Raw genomic sequence first — 21571 nt, 5'->3', positions numbered from 1 at the left:
ACACAAATGATGATCTAAATTTATATGTAAGTATATTCCTCCTGCTTTACACATACATGATATCAAGAAAGTCTGCTGTGTACTTACTCTTGTGTTGTTTCTTTCAGCTTTCAGTTCTGAAATCTCCTCCTCCTTTTCAAGCAGCTGTTCCCTACATGCGTTTAACTCTTTTGTCAGTGCAGCAAATTCCTATGAAATAAAGTTAAATATGAAGTTAAGTTTAAACCCCAAAATCATTAAATATATATGCTTTCTAGAGTTTTAGGATTTATATAATATTTACAAATCATCAGCACAAACTAAAATAGCATGTATAAACATCAACACTTACCAAAAGCTTTTAAAATTATGGATTTTTCATTGAAAGACTAATAAATCTAATAAAAAGCACCTATGCAAAATACTAGCATAAGTTTAGAAATAAAAGAAGGTCTGAGATGACGACAACATTCCCCAAACAACATACCAGAACTACAGCACAAAGAAAACAAAATTGGCCTATTTTATAACAAGAGAGACACCACATAATGAGCTTCAACTCAATGTATCATATGTATCTGTGAAATATTCCTATTTCACAGAATCACAGAATTTCTAGGTTGGAAGAGACCTCAAGATCATCGAGTCCAACCTTTGACCTAACACTAACAGTCCCCACTAAACCATATCCCTGAGCTCTACATCTAAATGTCTTTTAAAGACTTCCAGGGATGGTGACTCCACCACTTCCCTGGGCAGCCTGTTCCAAGGTCTTGATTTTAATATTGCTGTTACTCTTCAAATATATACTTAAATTTTACCTATACAAATGGCAGTCAGAGATTTGCCATTAATTTCAATAAGGAGAAGGTTTCATTTTGTCTACTTTTGACAAGCCCAACATATACTAAATGGTAGTGGCTGATTTACCCATTGTACCAAAAAGATTCTACATCTCATGGAAGTAGTGAAACAAAGAATGAAAAGCCTTTGTAATATGGCCAGAAAAAATCATGTACCAGAAAAAAATAGGTCTCTTGATGAACAGCACTGCTGCTTAACAAAAGTATAAACATATTTTTAAATATTAAGTAAATTAATTGAGTTTGACAAAAATAGTAGCACTTAAAAGCACCCATAAACAGCTAGGATTAAATTGCAGTTATTCCTAACTCCCTGAAAAGAATGCAGTTTAAGAAAAAAAACATATCCAGGTGGTTTATCTCATCAGCCAGTAGGATAAAGCTGAGACTAAATCTATTTAAGACAAAAGCTGGCAATGATCTCTAAAGAACTTGGTCTGCTCTCTCCCTTCAAGTTGTGGAAAGCAGCTTTTATTCAAACGAAAGGGTTTTTCAACAGGTTGGTAGGTATTCTTAGGCTTATTCCGCTTTAAACTAACATAAATAGTTAATGATATATACTATTATTGATAATATAAGATCGATATTATCAATAACATATTGATATATTATCAATATATAACTTTTTTTTTTTCTTTTCTTTTTTTTTTTTTTTTTTTTTCCCTTTTTTCAGCAGCTAAACTTTAATTTACTTTAAGCCTCTGTGCAGATTGCATACCAGTAAGGAAAGTGTTGTTCTCATATTCTCAGTGGATTTTGTCTTAGAGATTAGCTGTTGATCACATGAACTTGTGCCATACCTCCTAATCCGTATTTTGATCTTACATCCTAGTTGTCAAAATCTTTGTAAGATATGCAGTATACAATATATGATGTAAGGGTCCTTAAGTCAGCTTTGTAAACTGGATTTAAAACTTTCAAATTTTCAAAAGTATTGTTAAAACTTGTGCCTTTAGATCTTACTTTAGCACTGTCATGCTGTCTAGTTTTGCTTAAACTCTTGTATTTAAGGTTGTTAATTAATGTCACATACCAAATGAAATATCATATTTAATAGTAACCCAATAATTTAAGGTCAGATTTAATTGGAATTTTGAAGCAGGAAAACACATATGCACATATTATTTCTTTAACTTCTCTTAACATAAACTTTATAGTGTTTATGGTAGGTAAATCTATGTTGCTAGTACTGCTAATATAGGCACTATGACAACATTTTTATCTACTATTTTTCATTTCTTTGTTTTGTTTTAGTTGAAATTTAAATAGACCTTTGGTATGTACTTGAGTGTCTGAATGGGTAAGAGGTAGTGAAAAGGATAGAAAGTATCATCTTGTAACTTATGATTCCAGTTACAAACTGCCGTAAGGCAAAGCAGTCTGCTAACGTTCTTTTGCTTCCAAAGAGAGAAAGATATGGGTTTATAAAATTGCACATTCTTTGCTCTGCCAGGCCAAGCCTGCTACCACCAGTATGATCTTTCATGCTTATGTCAATATAATCGGAAATAAATAGACATTTGAATTTCTACTACTTTGTTGAACGTCATAAATAGTATTCTTTGTGAATTTTTCTTTTGACATCAGCTTAAGCTTTCCCTTGTTTGAAAACAAACCATTAGTCACAATTCTGCTCCTAGAGTCCCATACTTAACAGTGTCCTCTCAGTCTCCAAACATTTTCAGCTTATAACCCTAATGGTTATTAAGCGCCAGTTTGTCTGGGCTACATGTATCTAGTATCTTAGACCTCTTTACTTAGTCACTGACACAGCTCCTTCAAACATTTTAATTATTCAGTTGCTGTTATCCTCTGAAATTCCTCTGTTGTTGACATATTTGCAGCACCAGTATTTACAAGAACGAGTCACTTTGTCATACCTCTGGAGCTCAAGTGGCCATATCTCTTCATCTGAGATACAAGTGACTGTTAACAAGTCAAGAGCTTTGACTTCTCTGAATTGAATGATGATAGAAAGACAATTATTTTTCTTTTTGTTTGTATTGTAAGTCTTTTGCATGGAAAGTCTCAAAGTAAAATTGAGTTTGCCCTAGAGCTTCTTTTTCTGTCACGTCTGCTTTGACAAATTAACAGGTATGATAAGAGCTCATAAAAACTTGCTTTTCAATTCATGCTTCCAATATTACAAGTGAAACTCATTTTAAGTATGCCCTTTCACTCCAAGGTATCCCTGAGATATGAAACTGTAATGCTCCAGAGAAGATGTTTCTCCCACAGGTTAGATGAAAAGCAAAACATATTTTTATCTTGTTATGTAATAAATAACGTGCGATGATAACAACCTCTGCTCTTGCAATTCCCCCTGTATAAACAGAGATCAGGGGAATACCGTCATCTGGAATTATTGTTTGCAGCAGAAATCTTGCATGGTCAGACATACTTTGTGAGCCCTGAAGGTAGTATCTGTTGCATAACTAATATGACTTGACAGGCACAACTGCACTCTTAAAGCTTATGTACAAGTTGTTTGGATATAAAGCTAATTAAGAAATAAAGAGAATCAAAGCCATGAAAATTATTTAGTTGATTTCATTGTTCTTATACTACAAAATGATATCAGGACACTTTTTTTTTTTTTTTTTTCATGATAAACAACAGAAAAATAAATATAATCTTGGGACCTATTTGGCCTGTTGTTTCCCTTTTTGTCTTGGGCTGTAACACTCAGTCTAACTGGCAAATAGCTGACTCAAAACGACAGTTCTTCACTTATCCCATGTGTATCTTTGAAGAGACAGCAGAAGCCTTGAAAACTAATGCAACAGAAATCTGTGACCACTGAAAGGACCATTTGGTATTACAATCCAAGAGTCAAGGACATCCCCTGGTGAAGCAGCTGAGATACAGTCAGTGCTCAAGGGTGCCCAGGAGAGTGGGAGGCCATTGGGACAGCCAGGCTGTCAATGCTGCCAGATGTGCTGGCAGCAGGACTGTGCAGAGGAGGCATACCACAGCTTCCTTATTGTCAAATCTCTACCACTAGGGACTAGCTTAATAAATGCTTTCTTTGCTTATTGTTCCCAGGAAAGCTCTGCAAGGCTCATTTTGCGTGACCAAATGAACAGAAAACCTATACAACTAGCCTCCAAGGTAAGAGCATGCCATAGAAATGAGACCCTAGAGCTGCAACGCTTGACTGGTCAGCCTGTGAGTATAGTACAGTATGGAGTGAGTTGAACCCAAATGAAAAAGGCAAACAGCCTCTCATCATACACACACCCACATCCTTAACGAAAGAATGGAGAAATTTGAAAAAATTTGTAAGACAAAGAAAAAAAAATCAATTTCAAAGTCACTGGGGAGATTCAGCTTAAAAACTCCTCTGGAACTTCCAGTTTTGAAACATGGTTCATTTCAGGAATGAATAAACTAATCTCTGCATGGATAAATAATGGCTAGGGTTTACCATTTTTATTTTATATTCAACACTATCTACACAGACAGATTTGCCTTCCCACTAATTTGGATGTTTGTCATTTAACATGAGAAATGACTATCTACTACAATTCCCTGGGAGCTTTAACCTTTCATTTGTTGTATTTTCATCCACTTCAGTTTTCTAAAATTGTACCTTCTTTCTTTTCCTATTCTTTCATTGGAAATATTGCTAAAAATACTTAATGCTGTTTAACCAAGGATTTATTTTAGCAACTTTGCCACTACTAACACAGAAATTTTGACCTTTTTGACAGCTATTAGCAAGACAAAACACTTCAAAGTTCTGGATGAGAGTCTCCTTTTTTCTTACTACAGAAGAGTAATAGTCCTTCATTCTAGATTAGGTTGAATAAAAGATTTCAATATTTAGGTTTAATATCACAAGTTTTGTGTCAATCTTCTGAAATGTTTAACATTACATTTACACTCAAAATAAGGGGGTTAGATTAGAAAACTCAAACTCTAAATCCTGCAATACCGTACCTTGAAACACTGTATTATAACAATATCCAGGTAAAAACATGACATATGTTTTGGATTTCAGGATGAAAATTTTGGTCTCTTCATGCATAACAATGAATCTCTAATTTGAACTGAGAGTTACTTTGGTTAATTTGTGCCAAGGGTTCAGATAGGGAGGGTGTGGTCTTATTGACTCTTACTTATCCACTAAATATGTTTCAAACTATCCAGGCATTACTGATGCTCGTTTGGCTTATTTAGTGGACTGCATCATATCAAGCTTCTGGAAACTATGATTAAATGTGACAATGTGAGAGTTCATTAATTCACAGAGAAAAATGAAGAGGAGGAGATTTCTTTTACATAAGAGAGAAAACTAACTCAGTAACACAGTGGACTTGTGACCCCACAGTTTTTTTTTTTTTCTTTTTTCTGTTTTCAGAACTCTGGGCATGGATTGAAATTATGAAGTATGCAGACACTTACACACACAGTCAATGCTTCTTGGAAGAAAGAAAAGAAAAAAAAAACAAACACAAAAAACACTTTTTAGAGGCTTGGAGCCAATGTTATCTACAAGAATAAATGATATCAATACCTTTATTGAACAGAAAATGGGACAAGTGAAGAGCTGTTATATAGCTTTCCATCGTGACAGAACTCATCTTTTAAATGCTCTGTTGAAGTTATATTGTATTTTGAACTAAAGTTTACAAATATATATATTTTTTTATTCAACCATTCCTTTCTCCGTAGAAGAGTGTAGACTCTCTGTGGATGGCCTACTATTATGAATGGAGTAGTTACTTGAAAGACTCTGGTCCCATATTAAAACAGAAGTAAATGGATTTTCTAAACAATAACAAAATGCTCCAAATTCTCTTTCAATGCCTAAAAATGTAAACACTTATTTTGCTTCTAGAAAACACCAGAAAGAATAATAAGGGAGAACTAAGGATTTTACCACATTAAATGCACATCTCATTAAGGCCCTTTAACATATTAAATGAGTTCAGTTATTTAAATATACTATATATATATATATATATTTAGTTATTTATATTTCGGTTTAGCTTTATAGCACGCATAACCTGACTTTTTTCTATAAATGTCATCTAATTTCAACAGTTGTATTATATCATTTTCATGATTTTTAGTAGCACAAGTAACCCTCAAATTTTCAAAATTATATTTTAAAAGTCAACCGAAAAGAAACATTAATTGTTACTTGTTAATATATTAGTCAAAATGCCAGTATTTCTAGATATAGTTATAGATAAAAGGAAGAATATAGAACTGCTAGGACTTGTGGTGTATTCTGCCTGATTTTTCTGCCTAATTTTCCTGTTGCATTCCTAGAGATTCAAGAAGTGAAAGTGAATCTCCCCAGCAGCATTATGGCTATGCCTCAATTTATTGCAATGATTTTCTTTCTCAGGATTACTTCAGGAATAAATACGACATTTTACATAGGAGACATGAGCACAAATTTGCCATTATAGAGTCCACTTGAATCTAGGTCTATAATAATAATATGAAGGTAATTCATGTTTTTAGAATCACTGAAAATTAGTACAGCCACAAGTAATGACCCGAGTCTAACATTCTCATCAGGACCAAAAAGCTGAACACAAGCCTGTGTTCCATTATTTCCCAATCAGAATTAGCCTGAAAATTTCTAATTTAGAAACCTGATTTTCATTCAATACCAGGTAAAAAGTGTTCTGTTGATACTCTTATTTTTTTTTGTCAGTCAGTTGCTCTTTATTGGAAACCTGCTGAGTGAGGTACGCAATCTATTGTTTTAATATTTTTTCCCACTCTCTCTATTTTAAAATAATTTAGAATTGGTGCTCTGCATTATCTCTCTCTATATATTGATCACTAACATATATATTGACGCTTCCTGAAGAATACCAATAGGTAGTGCTCTATCAAAACAAAGCTAGGTTACACAGTTACAGTAATAGTAGAACTAGGAAAAAAGGGCATGATACAATCAACAACTGTTTTTTAATTTGTTACAAGAAGTATTCTTTGTTCTGTAAGAATTGTTAATTATGATAGTAGATATGAGTTCACAAGTCATATCAAACACAAGGCAGTAGATGATAATTCAATATTTCTTATTTGTTATCCTTAGTATCAAGCTATAAAGCTTGAGGCTTCAAAGGACTTTAAAGTCTCCATCCATAAGAATTCAATGTTAAAATTTATAAAAATATAATGTACTTTTAAATACTTTTTTAGTTGTTATGATGTAGCAAATATAATTATATCAAACTAGAGTCTTCTCTCCTACTTATGAACAAGAATGAAATTGAAGTCTTCTTTCTCTTCCCTAAAGCAATCAAATGGAAAAATTAAAGGTCTCTTATTTTGTAGTTTATGTTAACTAGATTGGTTCAATTTAGAATAGGTGAAGAACAACATACTCTAAAAACAGCAACAATTGTGTTTTAAGATCTTTGCTTCTTACTGATGGGAACACTGAGGAACAGAGGGTCTACAACCAAAATAAACAGTTCTTGGATTATTACTGAAATGTGGTGAGATGGGGAAAACAGCACTCATTTGTGAATACTATAAAGCATAATTTATAATTTAGGTGGGTGACTTTTAAACAGCTTGCAATATTATAGATAGTATAGGATGAAAATACAGACTGGATTACAATGTGCTTTAATTGTTGTATTTCAGAATCTTTGTCCCACAAATACTTATATCCACCCCTTTTAAAAGGACACAATTTGTGGATATAGTTATGCTGCAGACTAAATTAGAGTAAATTATTATTTTCAAATGATATCTTTTAACATCAAAGATATTCACAAGAGTATGCCTTGATTGATTAAATATTGTACTGCAACAAAACTGATGACAATTTACCATTCCACAGTTAAAAATTGATTATCTATATAATAAAGAAAAAGAGCAAAATATGGTCTAAAACGACAGACTATAACTAATTTATAAAACAATTTCATAAAGGACTGAAGACAAAGGAAAGTGGGATTGACTTTATTCCAGTTGGTTAGCATATTTTTTCAGATATTTAAATATTAAATATAAAATTTGTGAAATAGATTTAAAGAAGCAGAATAAGCAAAGAATAAATTTCTGTACTGAATTACATGACTACTACCTCCCATTGCTGGCACAGTTTTATTTTATGCTCATAACCCAACAATTGGGATCTCCCGACATAATATGCAAATTATTGAAGTGCTTTACAGACTGTACAATGGCTTCAGCATATAAACACATACATACAACTCTCATTATAAGGCAGATTGAGGTCAGTATATGGCCCTAAGAAATAACCTAAAATAAATCCTGACAGAGAGAATATATGGAGGGTGACTGTAAAATGAAACACATACTTACCAGTAAACAGAATAGTCCATGTCTTACAATTCTGATAAGGAATCTACAGCTTATTTTGTTGCCAATTCCAGTTTACAAGTCTGGTTGATTTTTAGCATGCCTGATTTACATTTCAAACTCTCAACTTTCTTAGCTTTGACTTATTCCTCTGCACAGCATCTTGCTTTCTTCCAGGCAAACTTGACAAAATATAGAGTGATCTTTACTTCTCCCTCATTTTGGGGAACACGCACTGTTCTGATACTTGTCTCCTTCCCTTCCTCCTCAGCAGTGTCTCTGGGTGAATCTTATCACTGATCACTAATTCAGCTATTAATAATAGGTCAACAAGTCTGCTATTCTGATTTAGAGCACATCCTTCCTTCCACAGCAAAATTGTATTTTTCCCTTTCATAGTACATTAAATAATTGACATTCGATCTTTTAATATTTTAGGTATGCTTAATAAAATAATAAAAATGTAACTTTATAAAATCAAGTGATTGGGGACAGACCACAGCCCCATTGCCTGTTCCCCTGTGATTCCATGGGGGGGACATAGACAAGGGTGGATGGGGGGAAGGTGTTTTTCATTTACTTTTAGTTTCTCACTGCTCTAGTCTGTTAGTAATAGGCAATAAATTCTTTTAATCTCCTTATGCTGAGTCTGTTTTGCCTGTGATGACAATTGGTGAGTGATCTCCCTGTCCTCATCTCAACCCTTGAGCCCATTTCATTGTATCTTCTCCCCCTTTCCCTTTGAGGTGGGGGAGAGAGAGAGTGGTTGTGGTGGAGCTCATCTGCCCAGCTGGGTAAAACCACCACATCTTGCAAGAAATACTCAAATATACATATGGTCACTTCATATAAATGAATATATATGAAACATACATAAAACAATATATGAACCAGACTAAAGTTTTGCTAACTTAGGTTACTGCACCTAATACTATTAATGTTTCTCTGTAAAATAGAAAATTCAAAAATGGGCAAACCCACATCTTATTTTGTTTTTAATTAGGCTTAATTAAAAATATGTATATTTTGACATAAGTATATGTCAAAGGCCTGAAATCTGAAAATTCCTGGAATCTGAAAACTCTTCTCCTCCTGCAGCTCCTATTGCTACCTAATCTTCACCCCTGTTCAACCTTCCTACCCCCTCCCTCTGCACCCACCCTTTCCGCTCACACATCAGGAACATTTGGGCTTGTTTGAAGTGTAACTGTCACTTTGAAAAGTCTGGAGATTTGCTGATCCAGATCTAACCCTCTAAATGAAAGCTATACTTCAAACAAGCCCGGTTGCCTTTGAGGTGCTGTAGAGCTACTGATCCTCTTTGAAGTTCATTATCTTACTACATCACTACCAATTCAGTACTACATCTGTCTTTTCTTACTACATTGTGTCTCCAGATAACTAAATAAACATAGATGATATCTTTCAGAACAGGGTATACATGACAACTTTGAGCTCTTCTGTTCAGAAAGCCTAAGTTTAGGATTACATCTATCACCACAAGATCTGAAAGAGTCATATGAAGGGGAGAGGAAATAAAAATTTACCCTTCTAAGGTTGTGTTTTAGTAAAATACATGCACTCTCACAAACACACATATACAAATGGCCTGCTAAGTCTTTTTCCAGATACATCTAAATATCATGACCCTTTATACTAGACTACAGTTTAGTCCTTGCTTATCACCCTTCCTCTGAAATCACAGTGGCTCAAGTGAGAAGAGAAAACATGATTTTAATGATACTTATCTTCACAAATCCCAGTGTATGTGCAACATAAACAAACCATATTTATGTTATGCCTCCCCTGTGAAACAGAATGCATACAGACATATTTTCTATCTGACCATAGATACATGTCTATCATTCACTGTATAGAAACACTTCACAAGCTCTCTTTTTGTATTTTACTGTATAATCAGTTATGATTTGTATTTTTGCAAGATGTGTTAATCCCTGAGGTTCAGAAATTAAAACAAACAATCAAACATGCTAACATGTAAAAAAGCTGTATTTTAAAAACATATTTTTTCCACCAAGCATTTACAGGATATTTCCATTAAAAAAAAAAAAAAAAAAAAAAAAAAAAAAGAGACAAGTAAACATCCCAACAAAGTCAAACACCACAAATTTAACAGAAATGAAACACCTGTTTCAGATTATGCTTATAATTGCCAGCTAGGGTGAAATGCATTACTACTATAACCTCACAAATCTTCTCAAAGGTGTTTCTATAGCTATTCATAATGCAATATTGCTAAATGAGACAAGATCCTATCTTTCCTAAGTTGGATGTTTTTATTTTTCATGACAACCAAAATATACAACTACACAATGCAACTTTTGCCCTGGTACCCCTCTATTTGGAGCCTATGGGTGCAGAAAGCAATCTGAATTAGAGCTATTAAAATAATAATAATAATAAAAAATCTTATAAAAAATAAGTCAGTAGCTGCAACCTATTAATTCCTTGAGGCTTATTTATAATTGTGCAGCATATTGATTTAAAGGGCAAATTTTTATTGTAGCTGGGCAAAGAGCTACAGTTCAAGCCCAAGGGCAGGTCTCACCTGTCATTCTTTCCTCCATTTATAGCCAGGATGATTTATTCCAGTACCTTCACCAGCCTCATAGCAGCAGATGAAATAATACTGTTACAACATGCCACTGCTCACAAATGCAATCAGGAGTGTATCCCTGAAGTGTCCATGTTATAGGAACCTTATATTAATCTATGTGCTTGCTCTGAGAAACCAATAAGTAATTAATAGCTGATAGCAATAGCAATAGCTGATAACAAGCTCAAACAGCTTATTCTGTCAGGTCTTCAAATGTGGCTAATGCTTTCTTTGATGAGCAACTCAGCAAAAGGAGGAGATAAATTTAAAAAGAATAAGCTGGAAATATCTATTCAGCAAAGCAGAAAGCAAATAAAAGTAAATAAATAAGTAAAGGAACCTCCCTTCACTCATCAACTACTTGGTATATCTGATAAAAAAAAGTTTAGCCATCTCAGAAAGCTGCGAAAAATGTGGCAAACTTTCACCAAACAAAATTAGAAGCAAACAAACAAGGAAAGGAGGGCACAGCATAATTTAACACAAAATATGAATAATATATAGATACGACAAATAACATTAGCTGGAGAGATATTTGCAATCAAGATGACACTAAAAAGCAGTCAAAAGTTGAAAGTAAAATTTAATGGATGACAATCTTTCCAGATGAGAATTTCTTGTACAAGCTAAAGGTGAGTAAAATCAAAGAGTTTCTCATTTGCATAAATTACCAACAAAACTTTACAGTAAACCTTTTACATTAAACTTAAACATTCCTTTTAGTTCCTCAGTAGAAGGGAAAAATCTCTTATAACTGTAGAGAAATATTCCAATCAAGAGAAATGAGATTTAGTATTTTTAACATGGAAAAAAAAGTAGACAATAAACTAATACTATGGCATTTTATCATGCCATTGATACATGAAGATAACTTTCCCAGTAATAAAAGCAAGATTTTTCTGAACAGGAAAACCAAAAATCTTCAGATAATTGTACCTCACTGTCCATCAATTAAAGAATGTATGTGCTTTGCAACTTAAAACAAAGCTGTGGGACCTAGTCAAGTGCAATAAAGATTATGAATAATTACAGCGGTCATGCTATACCATACTTTATAAATTTTTATTTAGTCCTCCCAGTCTGAAGCCATGAAATCTCTGTCATCACAAAAAGGTAATTGCCTGTCTATATACTATATTTAGTATATAAACATCACACATGAATTTACCAAAATATCTTGAATATATCCCTGCTCTTGCAGGATATATATATAGATATATATATAGGATATATAGACATCCAATTTAGCACTTCTGTTTATGTTGTTTAACAGAATCTGTGGTGAGAAGGAAGTAAAAGATGCAAGAATTCTAGCCATCTGAAATGAATAAAAAGATAGCTCTAAATATTCTTGTTCCATGCCAAGGCCTATATTGTAGCTGCCACTAAATACCAGATGTGGCCATGCATAACCCACCTTCAGCTCTCTCACAGGTACCATTTTATAGATTGTCTTCAAGCCATCTACAGGTAACCTGGCAGGCAAAATCCCTAAGTCACTTTACAGTTTGGAAAGCTGATGGCTCAGTGTAGTATGACACTACTCTGGGCAATGGACTCTGCCCAATCTGGACCCAACTGATGAACTTTATTATCTGAATGCATAGAAACTCTGCAAACAGAGATGCAAATAAAAATCAATCACCTCTCTCAACAGAAAAGAACTGATTTATGAGAACTGATTTTGAAACTTAAATAACTTTATTTTCCTTTTATTAGATAGCTTATGTAAAACTATGATAATCTGAGTATGAGGTCTTTGCTAGATCTGCAATTAACAAACAGTTTGCTTAAGAACATACTCCTAACTTAATTTTTACATATAGATGAAAAGTTTTACTTCTTTTAGCTTATTCTCTAAAGGCCTTATCTGTAATAACTGGATATTCTTTCAGATGCCTTTTATTTAAAAAAAAAAAAAAAACAAACCACATTTAAAAACAAATCTTTGTATTGGTATCAAAGAACTAATTCTTTAATAAAAACAATTATTCATATGGTTGATTTATTCTTTACCTTTCCATGTACCATATTTCTGTTCATATTTTGTTTATATTTCTATTTCTGTTTTTTCTTTCCAACATACCATATTTCAGTACTGCATTTCTGCTTGTTTATTGATTTTTCTGTTTTATGACATCTTTTATGTATTCCAGGAGATTTGACTAAAAAGGTGTATTTTACAAATTAAATGTTTTTATTAACTGAATTTGTGTGGCTTTATTATCCGAACATGGTCAAAGCTCTCTCCTTTAAACTTAAGAAAAGAGGCAAATGAATGTATGATCCACTATCTTTTTTATTCATATTTTGTTCTTCCAAGAATATTTGCTGTAATTTGCAACATGACAGATTCTGCGTGACTGACCAATGAGTTTCTACAATGAAAGAGGCTCAGTAAAGGCAGGCAAGAATGATGTGGTTACAAATCTCAGAAAAGAATGTAGGAAGTGGCCACAGCTGTCATAAAGGGAGCTAAAACTTATCTCAGTACCAAGGGTTGGCCTTTACTGTAGATGAATGGCTGTATCAGTTGAGTAGGTTAACTGGCTCTGTAAATGGCCTTCCCTTAAATAATTAGATAAAGCATTGTCCTCCTGTGCCAACCAGCCCAGCATGAGGGAAAGGAAGAGGCTCAGCCCAACATAAGAATATAAAAATCAAACAACCAGCAAAATGAACTTGGAAGAGAGCAAAGGGCTTGAACTGGCTTCAACTCATGTGTATATTCTTTCCAAGAGATGGGGGACATCCAGTGTCATGATGGTGAGCATAAAGAGATTGGCAATAGTTATCACATTTCAACTGTATATTGCAATTGCTTATCTTCTGATTTCAGTATATTGCTGTACTACTTTTCTAAATCAAAATTCCATGTACTGACAAATACTTTCAAATAAGGAAATTTGGCATTAACCATTAAACCCTCCTTTTGTGGAATACATGAATGAACACGGTCAGAGAGTATTGGGCTCTGAAATTCTGAGAATTCAGCAGCAGAAATTCAATAGCTCTTACAGATTTCTTCAGTTCTTTAGAAATTGATATTATGCAGACACAGGTGCAAAATGTTAAGACTCTACCAAAATGACAAAACATGTGACTACATTATGATAGAGTCAGAGTTTTAAACCATATGAATAAAACTACTGTTCTGAGGGACTGTAAAATGTTTCCAGAAATCTCGACTACATTGTCAAACCTTTTAGGAATAACTGCATATGAATGATTCAGACTCAAAAGCTTTTTCCATGAATTGAGTTTTTGTTGAGTTTAAATAGGTTTCTATGGCAGCAGTAATGTCATAAATGATTCCCCATGGCTTAAAAGTACCAGGCTGCAATGCCTCTAGCACCTACTGCACTGTTTTCAATCAAGAGAATTCACACTGGGACCCAGATGACAGATGTACATAATCACCCATATCCTCCATCAGATCGGTTAAAGTGGCAAGGCTATCCAGGTCTGAAAGTTAGTCCCTCATAGTAAATCTGGCCAAACTAGATCACAAGAATACCTTAACATTTTGGGAATTCTTATTTTTAAAAAGTCATCTGCATCGTGATAACCTAAATCCAACAGCTAGATTCCTTCTCAAGGATGGAGTTGTCTATTTATCTAGTTGGGATTCTTCCATCCTGACATATAAATCTGACTTCAGAGGTCTCTCTCAAAAGTCAGTCAGACTTGGAAGTCTAAACCAGTAAACCTTGTTTGAAGGGACAAGAACTAAACTTTTACAATGTGATAAAGAGAACTGGTGCTTTCATGCCCTTTGAAAATATTAAGAAAACTAAATATATCCTCCCATAGTATAATACTTTGAAGCACTTTCTCATTAAGGTCAAATACATTGAACATTTATGTCTGACCCAAGTTAAAGTAACCTAACTTTCCCCTCAGTCCTTATGTTCTAACATTCCATACACATAACAGATTTGTTTCATATTAAATGATTTTTATTAATTTGTTCTATCAATATGCCTAAAAACAATACCCCGAGGCCTAATATTTCATCACAACATGTGGTTTGAAACCAGAGAAAAACATGGTTTCTCCCCAAAGGAACTTACAATCTAGGTATAAAACAGAAAACAGTAAATTGCCATGGCTGAGTCAGAGAAAATGTGACAACATGACAGATAATTGGCTTCAGCTACATACTGTGTAATCAATTTTCCTGATAAATCAACACAAATGATAAAAGATAGACATCATAGACACCTGGGATGACAAAACAGAAAATCCAGTGGAGAGCTGAATTAAACACTTTCATATGGTAGAATTTACAGCTTGATGGGTCTGTATTGAGTGTCCTTCAACCTTTTTTATTGCTACCTCTTCCTTTATAGACTCTTGGGTCAACAGCTTGGACCATGCCACCTGTTGACATCAGCTCACTTTTCAGTTGGTGCTCTCATTTCTATTATTTTCTCATTTTTAGGTAGAAGCAACATCACGAGTGTAATATTCCTCTTTTTCCTGACTAACTGCAAACTCTTCTTTTTTAGCAAAATGAACCAACTTTGAAAAGTGTATTAAATTGTAAGCTGGAAAACAAACAAAATAATACTAGAAATAATAACTAGAAAATAACTAGAAACAATAATCGAAACTGACGGGAGTATGTAAACAATAGCTAACTAATAGCTAACTAACTAATAAGTAAAAAAACAAAGCACACAAACAAACAAAACAAATCAAGATAAGAATTTCAACAACACAGAAGTAACCTCTAGATTTCAGTAATCTTCTACAATGGAATGACATAATTAAAAATGTGTGTAATATTCAAGTAAAAGAATAGTATACAAAAATAGCAATTAAGAAGGTAGCAATAAACATATTATTGCAAAGCATATGGACGTTCTGATAGGCTTGAGAACTAACAATGCATATTTGTATGGTGGTTTCACCTTGTTGGGCAGTTAAACTACACCACAACTGTTCTCTCACTCCCCCTCCTCAAAAGAAGAGGGAGGGAAGATTGTATGCTGACAGAGGAAGGAAGGAAGGAGGGAAGACAGTATGCTGGAAAGAAAATAAGGTTCACGGGTTGAGATAAGGATAATTTAATTAAAGGGAAAAGGAAGAAGAAGGAAAAAGAAAACAAACAAAACAAAACAAAAATCAACCAACCAAACAAATAAACAAAACAAACAAAAACAAACAAACAAAAACACACACACACAAAAAAAACAAAACAAAACAAAACAAAAAGCCAAGGCTGCATGGAAGCACAGAGAGAGAAAAAAAAAATATTCTCTATTTCCCATCGATGAGTAATGTTCGGCCACATTCTGGGAAGCAGGGCCTCAATACATGTAGCGATTGCTGGGGAGGACAGATATGAGAGCCCTCCTTCTTCTACCCCTTTACCCCCTTTTATTGCTGAGTGTGACACCATATGGTATGGAATATCCCCTTGGTCGGTTTAGGTCAGCTGCCCTGGTGATGTCCCCTCCGCACTGCTTGCCCACCCCCACCCTCCTGCGGGCTTGGAGGGAGTCAGTGCCAACACTGCTCAGCAATAGACAAAACCTTGGTGTGATACCAGTGCTGTTCTAGCTACAAGTGGAGAGCACAGCACTGTATGGGCTGGTGGAGGGAAAGTTAACTCTGTCCCAGCCAGACCCAGTACAGTTTGCGTAGATGAAGACTGAGGCAACAGCAGTACATTCTTCTATATCCCACTAGAAGCTGCAAGTGAAAACTTGAAACACTTCAAGAGTAGAGGCAAAATGGCATAGTCTGGTCAAAACTATGCTAATTACACTTTCTCAGCCTTCAAAAAGTGGTAGCCATTGCCAAATCACTCAGTGTCTTACTGTCTCTGGCTCAGACCAACTCCCAAACCAAACCTGCTTTGGGTGAAAGCTAGTGGTCCTGGAGGTAAATTGTGCTGGGTCTACTATAACAGCTTACTGCTATGGATGATTGCTTCCAGCCATGGGAAATTTCCATGTAGCTGTAGCTTAGAGTGCTTCCCCTCCCTTTGGGTGCCTTCTGCAATAAGCAGCAGTGTACGTTTATGCCAGATACAGAGGTGTCTGCTGCCACAGCTTGTGAATCCTAAATTGCAGTGTGAGTTGTCTATGTGGTTAGCATAATGATAATTATGATAATAACGATAATGATAATAACAGTAAATTAATAAATTATTATTATTAATAATAAAATCTACAGATGGCTGGTGTACCATCTGGCTGAGTCTTAGGACTGAAGTTGTCTTGCAGGGCATTCCTGTCCCTGACACCCTGACTGTGCTAAGAATTCCTGAGTGTTTACCAGTGTTGCCCCTTTCTTCACTCTCCTTCTGGTCTTGATCTTGGGCAAATGCTCTTGTTGAGGCCAAATAAAGTTCATTTATATTATCAGAGAAACTTCATTTAATTGGCTGACAGCTGCAAAGTATGTGATTTAATGGGCTGAGGAAGAGATGTGGTCAGCAGATGACCTCATTCTCGTGTGCAATGGAAGAATAAGAGCATGATATTTACTAGGTATCACATTTTAATAAATAGGTAATTTTTCATGGGGAAAAAAAAACAAGGCCTTTTTGTTTCCAGATACACTAATTAATGAATAACTGCAAATGTGTCATAATTTTGGTCATATGAGAATTGAATATTTTAAAGGGGTGATGAGGAAGTGGATAGGATGAGATATCTTTCAGAGGATTTTGGACAAGCTAAAATACATGCAAGTCATATATTCATAGCTCCCCAGAAGGGAATTAAAACACAAAATAATCCCCAAAACCTCTCTTCATACTCTGTAATGCATGTTTCTTTGCAGAAGAAGCTACAGCTACTGCACGCTAAAACTGCCCCCAGGTGTATGGTGCCTGAACAGATGGTCCTGGAGTTGCAGCTTAAATGAGATCTTTAAACCAAACCACTGTAAGAGCTCAGATTTGTTCTCAAAGGGATATACAAACAGAACATTAATGGAAATGTTATGTTGTCTGTGGGCAGGAGGTCATAAGACTGGACTGTCCTATGGAAGAAAAAGCACAAAGGTATCTAGTAGGTATGTGGTATATTCCTACACTAGCCCTTAGGAACAATTGTTTTTCCTATGTGTGAATAGCATACTTGTTTCTGGTGACTGAGTAATTCACAGGATTGAAATGGACTATCATTTCCAGTATTTTCATGTCTCCTAGAGAAAAAAAAAATGGACCTAACATGGACTAATTGTGTCTGCAAAATACAGTTCAGTATAGGCTATGTCATAGGTCTCACTATATAACTCATTTTATAAATACTAAACATATTACAACCTCTTAGTCCTTTTTCTGCCCTTCATCTGCTTTAATCAACTTCATTTGGCTTTGGGTTAGAAGAGGTGTAAATGCATTAGCAATTAAAAATAATGAAAGATGATCAGTGTGACAGCATAACCTGGAGTTAGAGGCACACTTCCATCTCCAGTCCATGCCATTTATGACAAATTGTATTATTTTAAATAGCCAGCCAGGTAAATCACATATTGATTGATTTCACCTAATGGTAAATAATACATCTTAAGAAACTACATCTTTTCAAAGTCTGTATTTAAGAGTATAGCTATCAATCAAAACTGATTCATCCTCAACATAAATATTGATTCTTACCCAATATTTTAAAATTGATTGAGCTGAAAAAGTGGTTAGTACTGTATCTATTTTCTTCTGCTTAAAGTGAAACATCAGAGAGATTGTTTATGGAGCAAATAAAAATGTATTATGAAATTTGAGTCTAATATTTGAGAAAGAAAACTAATTTAAACATTAGTTTAATGATTCCTAAAAAAGATTCAGTAATGATACCTGCCTGAAAAAACAAACAAACAAACAAAAACTTTCTCAAACTAAATGGAAATACAAAACTCCTTTTTCCTGACATTAAGAAAAAGCAGACTTTCTAATGTGAGCAAGGATTAATAATATTTCTGAAAATTTCAAATTATTTTGCTTTAGCAAAAATAGTAGATCAAAAAGAAAAAGTGCAATATTTTCATCTGATGAAATCAAGCAAAATATATTAAATTTGGTTATAAAGTACTTGTTTAATTCACCAAAACTATTTGAAAATTCTAAGTGGTATTTCTCTGATTTATTTATTTATTTATTTTTAAATTCCCTCATGTACCCATTCAAAATTCCCCTATCCTCTATTCCTCAAATGCAATATTAGTTAATTCAATAAATCATGACAAAATTAATTGAGTTTTGTTAACAGTTTTTGATCCTCAGTGGGAGGGTCTGACCATAGAGAAGACAGGAAAACTGTTGTTTACCCAAATCAGCAATTAAATAATTGCTACATACAGATTTAGCCTATTTCATCAGAAAAACAAACAAACAAACAAAAAAACAAATGAGCACACCTCAGAGGCATGTGGATAAATAAAAATACCCTCACAAAGTGAACTTGCTTCAGGGAGATCCTTATGAGTTCATAAACCTAGAAATTGATTGATTGATTCAGGATGCTAAAATAAAAAGTAAACTAAAATAAGGTTATTTCTCAAACATATTTTTAAAATTAGCATTTTTAAAACAGGAAAGTTATTCATTTTATGTCAAATTTATTTTGATAACCATTTGCTAACCATTTTTCAGAATTACATTCACACTACTCTAGAAACTTAGACAGAATCATACAAGTCTTAAAAAGTCTGCAGCTTAATCTCCTAGAAACTAAGATCTGAAAATTACTATTTTTCCATCTGTGTAAAACTCGTCCCAAACTTAAACAGTTTGCTGGTCCAAGTGCAAGAATAATAAAAAAAAGACGTAAGTCAATATGCATCAAAATCAAGAAGTTATAGCAGCAAAATTTGTTCATTTTTTGTCTTTAGAATAAAAAGTGTATGTTTATGAGAGAATTTGGCAGAATACAGGAGGATTTTCTAGAATTATTTTCATAAGACTCATTTTCTGCTCACTTTTGTCTAAATAAATGTTTCCTTTTATCCTTTCTGTTTAATTTTTAAATATTTCCCTTATTTCAGTTCATCCATCTCTTCACAATTTTCCCTACCATATAATTATGCTTTACTGTATAATTATGTTTTTTACAATGTAAAATACAAGATAGGAAATAAGAGAGTAAAAAGAGTTGATGGTAATAATTTGATATCATTTGGTCTGTAAGATGTAGAATACAGAAGTGCACATGCATAGATAAAAAGCACATATTTTACATACAAATAATAATTGTATGTAGTAAACATCAGAAAAACAAATGTTCTTGCAACAAGTTCTTCTAAAATTTGTTGTGTTCTTCACCTAGATTAAATTTAACAACAACTTAAATGGAGAAAGAAAAAAGAAAACTTTCAAAATTTGCTGTACCAGTACCCAGATAACCTTTAATAGGTTTACTACATATGAATTGAAAAGCAATGGTTCAATTCAAAGGTCAGGCTAAACCAAAACTCCACAGATTATATTTCCATTTCCATGTTATTGTAAACATAAATTACTTTGCACTACAGCAGCATTAGAATGTAACTGTAACACTGGCAGGAGAATTTGTCTTAAGGAATTTTGTTAAATGATGTGTCATCATGGCCCCTCAGATAAAGAAAATAAAGATGCTATATTTGAGATATATAGCTTAGAGTTCTCACAGTATAGATAGTATAGATTTTATTTATTTATTTATTTATTTTCTTGGCATCTCCTCTGGGAAACTGAAATCAAGTTTAATCTTTGCCTTAGTATTACATGTATATTTAATCATTATTGTATAAAGCATTTATGCATTTCCAAGTCAATGACTTCCTTGAGGCACTGAACATAAACATAATCTTTTGTGTAAGCTTTTTCCTCTGATCCATCACACGCAATATCAGTATGCTTTCCAATTATTTCTAACTCCAGTCTGCTGAAAGCATGAAACAAGTGCTTAAGTAATACTGACCTTTAAAATAATTCCTTTTATTTCTTGGGGCATGTTTCTTTCTTCTTAGCAGACAACTATTAGCGATTTAATAAACCAGAACTATTGGCTGAGGAAACAATTACAACACAATTTCTATCTAGCCACTTGAAATGTAATATGTATGTAAACAGAATAACAGTAAAATTCTTTTAGAAGAGTGCAAGAGTGTCATTTAGAGTGCCAATACCAGGATTAAGGTTGTCTATAGAAGTGCTTTGTGCACATAAGCCACCATTATACCATCATTTACAGTTTGTTCTATTGGAACTCAAGATACTTCCTGAGGGGGCACATCTGTCGTGCTTCCAGCCTCCCTCAGCCTCTAGATGATTCCTTTCCTGAGAAAACTGACACAGTTCCATGAAAATTTTTCATTTCTTTCATCTGGGAGAGCTACGTCATTGAAATCTTCTTTCTCCACTCTATGTCTCATTAGCCTGTCTCACTGTCTCCACAGCCACCAGCTCCTGTTCACACTGGTGTCTCTGGTCCTTCTGCTCCCAGACTCTATGCTTAATGTTTCATCATTGTTTTGCTTCCCTTTCCAGTCTTAGGCTGCCTTTTTCAATCTCATCTTTATTTCTTTTTAGCATGGGATTTTTTCCCTCTAGAGAGCTTCCTCCTCTGCCTTCCCTGAGTTCCAGCAAGGCACAAGAGCAGCGAGAGAAAGACTCCCAGATTTATTAAGCAGTAGCTGTGCACCAAAAGCAAGAGAGGCCAGAAGATCTCAATGACAATATTATGTTTCAGCATTGATCAACGTTAATTATGAACAGTACTGATGTCCTAGCTCTAACTTGATTTGCTGTCAGGCAAATGTGTTTGTTTTAGACACTACAATGATTTTAATTTGACTTCTATGCATAGCTCTA

The 21571-nt window shown here is 34.1% G+C and overlaps 1 protein-coding gene across 10 annotated transcripts in view; it reads right to left on the bottom strand.

The window, feature by feature from the left end:
- Positions 1 to 21571, bottom strand: part of PPFIA2 (PTPRF interacting protein alpha 2) — a 325957-nt gene that overhangs the window by 122371 nt on the left and 182015 nt on the right. For all 10 annotated transcript variants that reach the window (XM_032186559.1, XM_032186593.1, XM_032186585.1 and 7 more), the window contains one exon: positions 88 to 189. In XM_032186559.1, the coding sequence (XP_032042450.1) occupies positions 88 to 189 (102 nt within the window). The remainder of the gene's footprint in view (positions 1 to 87; positions 190 to 21571) is intronic.

Source organism: Aythya fuligula, chromosome 1, assembly GCF_009819795.1.
Source record: "Aythya fuligula isolate bAytFul2 chromosome 1, bAytFul2.pri, whole genome shotgun sequence".
In the NCBI taxonomy this organism is placed as follows: Eukaryota; Metazoa; Chordata; class Aves; order Anseriformes; family Anatidae; genus Aythya; species Aythya fuligula.
This window is presented reverse-complemented; position numbering and strand designations above follow the sequence as displayed.